The sequence below is a fragment of the Myotis lucifugus genome, unplaced genomic scaffold, assembly GCF_000147115.1.
Source record: "Myotis lucifugus unplaced genomic scaffold, Myoluc2.0 scaffold_4781, whole genome shotgun sequence".
In the NCBI taxonomy this organism is placed as follows: domain Eukaryota; kingdom Metazoa; phylum Chordata; class Mammalia; order Chiroptera; family Vespertilionidae; genus Myotis; species Myotis lucifugus.
In genome coordinates, this window is record NW_005875829.1 from 3,364 (window position 1) to 11,250 (window position 7,887).

Sequence of the window (7,887 nt, forward strand, 5' to 3'; positions counted from 1 at the left end):
TTCATCTCTCTCCCTCTCCCTTCCTCTCTGAAGTCAATCTATAATAATAAAAGTATAATATGCTAATTAGACTGGACGTCCTTCCTTCCGGACAAAGCCGCAGTGGGCAGGGACCAAGGCAGAGGCGGCAGAGGCCCCTGGCCTCGGAGGTGGCAGGTGGGGGCCCAAGGTCCTTGCACGAATTTCGTGCACCGGGCCTCTAGTAAAAATATATTAAAAAAACAAAAAAACCAAAACGACCCCGGCTGATAACTGGTATGAAAAAGGAGGGTCTGTCAGGCCAACAATTGGCTGAAAAACACGCCAAGTGGGAGGGGCCGGAGCATCTGAGGCGCTGGGAGGAGGGCGAGAGGGGAGGGCGGGACTCCACCCTGGGACTTGGTGGTGTCTGCAGGGCCACAGGCACAGCTGGGGCCTGAAGGGAACGGGGAGACGTGTCCGGAGCCGGGCTGGTGTCTGACCTCGGGCGCTGCCTCGACCCCACCCTCCCGGGGCTCCGCACGCCCGTCCCTACCACGGCTTTGAGCTGCACGAAGGAGGCCGTGGTGCAGTTGAAGAGCTCGGGGGGCCGCCAGCCCTTCTCCCCGCTGCAGTGCCGGACGGCGGTGCCTGGGGCAGAGGAGGGACGCGAAACTGAAGTACTGACGGCTAATCGACATGTGTTCGTCCCGATGTGCTCAGACCCGGTGTGTTCCCGTGGTGTGTGCACCCGGGTGATGCCCACCCCTCGCTGGCCCAGGACTCGCAGGGGCCCCGGCCACAAGGCCAGCTGGGGCCCAGCCACGAGGCCAGCGGGAGCCCAGCCACGGGACCAGCAGGAGCCCAGCCATGGGACCAGCGGGAGCCCAGCCACGGGACTAGTGGGGGACCCAGCCATGAGACCAGCGGGAGCCACGGCCACGAGGCCAGCAAGGGTGGTCCCGTCTCCCGCCCGGGCAATGTCTGAGCTGTGGGCTGTCTGCAAGCAGGTGGCCGGAGCCCAGCCGTGACAGGCAGACATCGGAGCAAGTCCTCGAGAAAGAAGCCGGCTCACCGCCTTCCGGAGCACCCACTCGCACCCACGCTGCGGGCTCCACCCCTCACGGGCAGATGCAGCTCCACCCCTTCTACAGAGAGCGGCTGAGCGGGGAGCAGCCCCGGCCGCTGTGCTGTGTGCGGCCGCGCTGCCCTCCCAGGTTCTGTCACTTATTATTAAGGAGAAGTTCCTCACGTCCCCCAACACTTCGGCTAAACTGAGGTTTCTCAGCATGGAACACGGAGCGTCCGTGAGGTCCGGACTCTCTCCCGCAACCACTGCCCCGCCCTCCTGCCCGGCGTGGACGCCCCGGCCCTGGCACTTACCCACGGATCCCTTGGGGCACGGCACCGCGGCCGGCTGCCCAAACTTGGTCTGCGGCCACCAGATGCCAGCTTCAAACGCTCTGGGACACCCGCTGTAGATCACTGGGGGGCAGAGGGGAGACCCTCAGCCTGGCCCAGCCACCCCCGGGTGCAGGGCTCTGCTCACTCCTCCCTGGGGGCCCCGCCCCCAAACCAGACCCCCACCTTCTCCCGCAGTGAGGACGGGACGGGCGACCAGCTCTAACGAGGGCCAAGGTCACAGAGCGCCAGGTGCACAGACCCTAAGCTGAGCATTCCTCAAACGCCAGAGTGTGCGGTGCGCGTTCACACACACACACACACACACACACACGCACACACACATGTACACACGTACGCACGCATGCACGCCGTGCCCAGCGGCCTGCCCCTGCGACACGGCCTCACGGGGGTCAAGGGGCACCGCCGACCTTCGCAGCCGAGCACGGTGACCTCGGCGAAAGGGTTGTCGCAGCGGTTGCACTGGCGGCCGATGACCCCGGGCCTGCAGGCGCACTGCCCGGTGTCGGCGTCGCAGGCGCGGCTGTGGGAGCCGTGCGGGAAGCAGTCGCAGGGCAGGCAGGCGTCCTGGTCCGGGGGCTGGTAGTGGTTCTCCTGCGAACGCCAGAAGCCGGGCGGGGGGCTCGTGGTCGGTGCCGAAGACGAGCCGACCCCACGGACGCTGCTCGGGGTCCCGGGTGTGGGCTGAGGACGCTAGTCCTGTGGTCCCAGCGGCTCCCAGGGGAAGGCAGCCCCGGGGGCCTCAGGACCTCGGGGCAGCGGGACACCCAGGCCCACATCAGCAGGCAAGGGAGTGTGCACGTGATGCCCAGGCTCGGGACGCGTGTGCATGTGTAGACGTGCGCAGGTAGGTGTGTTTATGTACATGTAGGTGTGTGTGCACGTGATTCCCTGGGCTCAAGATGTGTGTGTGCATGTGTCCAGGTAGGTGTGTGTAAATATGCGTGGGTGTAGGTGTGTGTAAGTAGGCGTGTGTGTAGGTGTGTGTCTATGCACATGTAGGTGTATGTAGGTGTGTGTGCATGTGTTGTGCACATGTAGGTGTGTGCACGTGCATGTAGCTATGCACGTGTAGGTGTGTGCCTGTGTGTGTGTCTATGCACATGTAGGTGTGTGTGTGTGTGCATGCAGGGCCACCTCCCGGGCTTGGCACCCAGGAACGGGTGAGGGACACGTGCCCGCAGACCTCCCGTGGGCTGGCCTCACCTTGCACTGGCACTGCCCGCTGGTCTTGTTGCAGTCCGGATCGAAGCCTTTGTCGACGGCACAGTGGCACGGGCCGCACACGGGGTTCCCCCACCAGCCTTTGGGGCACGGGAGGTCGATCCTGTCGGGAAGCAGGTGGAGGGCTGCACACGGTCTTCTCGGAGCCAGAGGAAGCCTGCTGGGGCCCGGAGCCGGCCCCTCCCTCCCCCTTGAGGGGCCTCAGTTCCCCCTGCCTGCTTCCCCCTGCCCCCGATCACCCCCACCTCTTAGAATTCCCCGTCCTAATCCCAGCCTTGAGGGGCCCATGGCGGGAGGGTTCTACCTACAGAACTCGTTTTCACTTTCCCTTCGACCTGGAGACACAGGACTCCCCACCCCGGCTCGCTGCCAGCATGATGTCGCCGGGTCCCCTCTGTGCAGCACCCACAGCGGACGCCGGCTCCTGGGCACAGTGACACGGACGCCCCTGCACGGCCTCCCTCGACCCCAGCCCCACGCAGCACGGAGCCGGCTGCCCCAGGACGAGGGGCTGTGCAGCACCCGTGGCCCCCCCGGCCCAGGGGAAACGCTGGCCCCGGCCCCGGGTGCTCAGAGCGGCCTGCCCCGCCCGGTGTGCCCGCGCCTCCGTCAGCTCCGTGCAGCCACGCGCTGGACCAGTGCGCTCAGAATCGGCCCCGCCCAGCCCCTGGGGAGCCAGCTGGTGACCTTGAGGTGACGGACATCGAAGGTGAGGAGGCCGCCCGCCTCCCAGCCCATCGCCTGACCGACCTGCGCTCCCCCTGCTCTGCGCACAGCGGCTGGAGGTCAGCGAGCAGTTTGTACGTCTCCGGTGGAGACGGGCTCAACCGAGGTTCGTGCGAGACGCCCACTTTGGTTCTGATTTACTTCGTGCCGATTAAACGGGTCCTTGACCCAGAATTGTATGCATTTTGGGTTAAGTCACCACGAGGAGAAACTGGCAGGAGCAGCACCTGCGTGGACGCCCGGCGGCGACACGCGTGCATCTCTCACCTGTTCTCGCAGTACGGCCCGTAGCGGCCGGCCCCGCACTCGCACACGTAGCCCCGCGGGCGCTGGGGCTGCGCACGCAGGCCGCCGGGTGCTCACAGGGGTTCAGGTGGCACACGTCGACGCACTTCGTTCCAAAGTACCCTGTGGGGACAGGCCAGCATGACCCCCGCCCCCCGGAGCCAGACCCTCATGTCCGACACCCTGGCCACTGTCCTCCCAGCCTCCTGGTGTCACGGGAAACGTGAGCACTCAGTGGGCCCAACGTTGTCTCACAGACAAGGGCTCCCAGGCGCCCCCGGGAGGGCGGGAACCACGGGCAGAGGGTCCCAGCCACCCGAGGACACACGGTGGTGGGTGCCCGCTGGCACGGCTACGGCACCTCCAAATCCAGAGGCAAACATTGAACGTACACCTTTAAAAATGTGTACTTTCACCTAATTCTCCTCATCTCATCTCGAGCCCTGAGGCTGAGGCCTGGGGCCCCTCTGCCCGAGTGCAAAAGAGACACGGGAATGCGTCTAAGAGGAGATGGCCCTGCCCTGGCCGGTGTGGCTCAGTAGATAGAGCGTCGGCCTGCGGACTGAAGGGTCCCAGGTTCGATTCCGGTCAAGGGCATGTACCTTGGTTGGGGGCTCAATCCCCAGTGGGGAGTGTGCAGGAGGCAGCTGGTCGATGTTTCTCTCTCATCGATGTTTCTAACTGTCTATCTCTCTCCCTTCTTCTCTGTAAAAAATCAATCACATATATTATTAAAAAAAGAAGAGATGGCCCAGTCTGGCCAGCATGGCTCAGTGGTTGAGTGTCAACCTATGACCTATGAACCAGGAGGTCACGGTTCCATTCCCAGTCGGGACACAGGCCTGGGTTGTGGGCTCCATCCCCAGTAGGGGGCGTGCAGGAGGCAGCCGACCCAGGATTCTCATCATTTATGTCTCTCTCTCCCTCCCTCTCTGTAATAAATTGAAAAATAAAAAAAATTTTTTTAAAGGAAGAGACGGCCGGCCCAGTCCTTGGTCACACCCCGGAGCTCGGGGCTCCCCGACACGAAGGGTTGCTGGGAAGCCGGGCCCCCGCGCAGCCCCCCAGGGCAGTGTCAGCACCGAGGCGTCGCCGGGCTGAGGGCAGTGGGCTGAGGGCGGCGGGCGCGGGCGGCGGGCGCTCACCTTTGTCGCAGACGCAGGTGTAGCCGTCCCAGGCGTCTTGGCAGTGGCTATGCCGGGGGCAGGGGCTGGAGGCGCACGCGTCGCCCATGTCACAGCCGTCCTTCACCCTGACCTTGAGGGCGTCGTCCATGTTCAGCGTGGCGATGTTGGTGGACGTCTCCCCCATCCTCACGCCCTGCGGGAAGAAAGGCCAGGGACTCGATCCCGGGGCCTCTGGGCGGTTACGGACCCGCAGTGCCCTCTGTCCCTGGTTTCTAACGTGACACCTCATTTATCTGGGGCCCTGGGACAAGGGGGCGAGGGGAGCAGGGAGGGGGGGCGATGGCAGAACGAGGTCGCCCGCCTCCCCAGGTTGTGCTCCAGGAGACAGGCCCCCGCAGCCCAGCGACCCGGATGAGCTCACGAGGGAAAGTGCATGCGGGTGTGACTGCGGGGGGGGGGGGAAGGGGGGGCGGGGGGCCCGGCGCTCACGGCAGAGGGTGGCTGAGCGAGGGCACCCGGCCGGCACCACAGGGGCCACATGTGGCGAGTTCCCAGGCAGGAGGCCCGGGGCCGGAGCACAGCAGAGCTGGGGGAGGGGCTCAGAGAGCACGCAGGGCGTGCGGGGCACCAGGTGAAGGAACGGAAGTATCTCCTTGCCACAGGTGCTGGGCCGCGAGCTGGGCCTCGAGCTGGGCCATGAGCAGGGCTACTCAACAAACAGCTGCCAGACAGCACACGTGGACGAGGGACAGGTGGGCGTGCAGGGGGGCCCCGGGGGCAGACAGCGGGGCTGGTGGAGGCAGCGAGGGGCGGGTTCTGGTCTCGCCAGGAGGGCAGAGCGGCAGGCGCGGGTGGCAGATGGGGGGGGGCTGGGGGGGAGAACGCGAGGGACATGAGGAGGACCGGGCGGGGCTGGGACCCGCGTGTGTTAACGTTGGGTCGGTGCTCAGACGAGCGACTGGTCACTGAGACCAGCAGTCGCCAGGGCTCCAGCCGCGGGGCAGCAGCGGAGCCAGCGAGCGGTGCCCCTGCCCATGCCCGTGCCCACCGTGCCCACCGCGCCAGCCGCGCGTACCTGCATGCAGCCCCGGAAGCCGCGGCGCACCGAGACCTTGTCCTCCGACACGCCGCCCAGCACCACGCTGCGCATCCTCAGCCCCGGGAGCCGGTTCCCGATCTGCACCGTGTCCTGTGGGGGAGGGTGCACCCACCCGAAACTGCTTCACGCTCGAAGGCACACGCAGCCGCTCGGGCAAACCCACAGGTGGAGCCCTGGGCCTTCAAGCAGCAGGCAGCCCGGCCGGCGTGGCTCGGGCTGAGCATCAACCTATGAACCAGGAGGTCCCGGTTCGATTCCCGGTCGGGACACAGGCCCAGGTTGTGGGCTCGGTCCCCAGTGTGGGGGCTGCAGGAGGCAGCCGATCCATGATTCTCTCATCATAGATGTTTCTATCTTTCTCTCCCTCCTCCTCTCTTAAATCAATAAAATACATTAAAAAAAAAATAAGAATAAAAGTGGGCTGGGCTCAGCCTTCTCTCAGAAAACCCGGCTGCTGTGTGTGACGCGCGAGGCGGGGGAACCGGGTCAGAGGCCCCGTGTCCGTGTCCCAGTGCAGCCCAGAGGGTCAGTGGGGGGACGTGGGCAACCTCCCCCTCCATGACTGGCCACGATGCGGGAAAGAGCTGGTGACCTGGGGAGACAGCAGCGAATGGAAAACACGCCCACGATGGGGCATCTAAGGGGGCACCAGCAGACCCTGAGCCGGAAGGGTGCCCGCGGGACCCGCAGCTGCTCATCGCAGAGCCGGCGGTGAGATGAGCCTGGACTCCCAGAGCGCCGAACAGTCGCCCGGGCGTCCTGTAAATGCTCCTCTCCTCTCCCCGCAAACCGTGGCGATCGTGTGGCTCAGCCAGCGCTCCGAGTGCGCCCTGCCGGCTGCCACGTGCCCGCCTGGGTCAGGTGCGCCTCACTGGTGTCCCACGGCCCTCTGCTCCCTGGGCTCCCTGCTCGCCCACCTGCACGCACCGTCCACTCCGAGGTTTTTAATCTCTGCGCCCGAAGGCACAGCGCCGAGCACACAACCATTGCTCGACAGGCCCGCTAAGATGCCCTGCTGAAAGGCAGCCACGGCGCCAGGATGGACACACGGATGCAGCCCAGGTCCTGACCCTGGGAGCTGGCCATCCGGGAAGGGGACGAGGCGCAGGTGCCAGGGACCTCAGCATAAGGCAGAATGTGAGACCCAGACTCAGGGGCTTCAGAATGGGCACCCCCAAATCTACCAGGGCGCTGGGGGGGTCCCGGTAGGCGGGAGGGTCAGTGGGCTCCCCGCAGACCCGATGAAGGGGTCTGACCCAGAGGTGCCGGTGCCGGCCCACCTGGTCCACGCCGTAGTCCAAGGTCATGACCGCCAGGTACTTGATGTCCGTGCCCTCCTTGGCGCTCTTCAGCTCGATCAGCAGGTGGTGCCACTCACCGTCAGCCACGCGCGACCGGGACAGCCGCATGGACGCCGCATCCGAGGGGCCGTGGGACACCGTGAACTGGACGTGGCTGCTGAGGATCTGTGGGACGGGAGCCACGGGAAGACTTACGGGCGCCGCGTCGGAGATGGACCAAAGCGCAGGCCACGCCTAACTTCCCGTGGCCTGTGACGCCCTTCAGAACGCTACGCCCTTTCTGTGGTAGGAAGTTCAGATGCTGCCCTGGCCGGTTGCCCAGTGGTTAGGGCGTCGGCCCACAGGCCGGGGATCCCGGGTTCGATTCCCAGTCAAGGGCACATACCTCGGTTGCAGGCTCAATCCCCGGCCCTCGTTGGGGGCAACCAATCAGCGTGTCTCTCTCGCATTGATGCTTCTCTCCCTCTCCTCCCTCCCTTTCTTAAAAAAAAAAAATCAATGGGAAAACATCCTCGGGTGGAGATAAAAGAAGCGTCCGATGCAGGCAGAGTCCAGCACAACAGCACCCACTGGACTTGGCACTGGGAGCAAACAGCGGTGCGGGGCCCGCGGGCTCTGCATTTGGGTGTAAATGTGACCCTTTCTGAGACAAGACTCAGGCCACGTGTTCAAGGACACGCACAGGCAACAGAAACCACATCTCGCCGGGCTCCCGTCACTGTTTTTGCCAACAAAACCCGAAGCC

At 65.0% G+C, this 7,887-nt stretch overlaps 1 protein-coding gene across 1 annotated transcript in view; it reads right to left on the reverse strand.

The window, feature by feature from the left end:
- Window positions 1–7,307, reverse strand: part of LOC102442557 (cadherin EGF LAG seven-pass G-type receptor 1-like) — a gene marked incomplete at its 5' end in the record, with an annotated part of 9,838 nt that extends 2,531 nt beyond the window's left edge. The window contains 8 exons of the mRNA XM_014450889.2: window positions 515–609; window positions 1,342–1,443; window positions 1,791–1,974; window positions 2,587–2,707; window positions 3,598–3,688; window positions 4,761–4,935; window positions 5,818–5,931; window positions 7,122–7,307. Coding sequence (XP_014306375.1) covers window positions 515–609; window positions 1,342–1,443; window positions 1,791–1,974; window positions 2,587–2,707; window positions 3,598–3,688; window positions 4,761–4,935; window positions 5,818–5,931; window positions 7,122–7,307 — 1,068 coding nt within the window. The remainder of the gene's footprint in view (window positions 1–514; window positions 610–1,341; window positions 1,444–1,790; window positions 1,975–2,586; window positions 2,708–3,597; window positions 3,689–4,760; window positions 4,936–5,817; window positions 5,932–7,121) is intronic.
- Window positions 7,308–7,887: the final 580 nt, after the last annotated feature.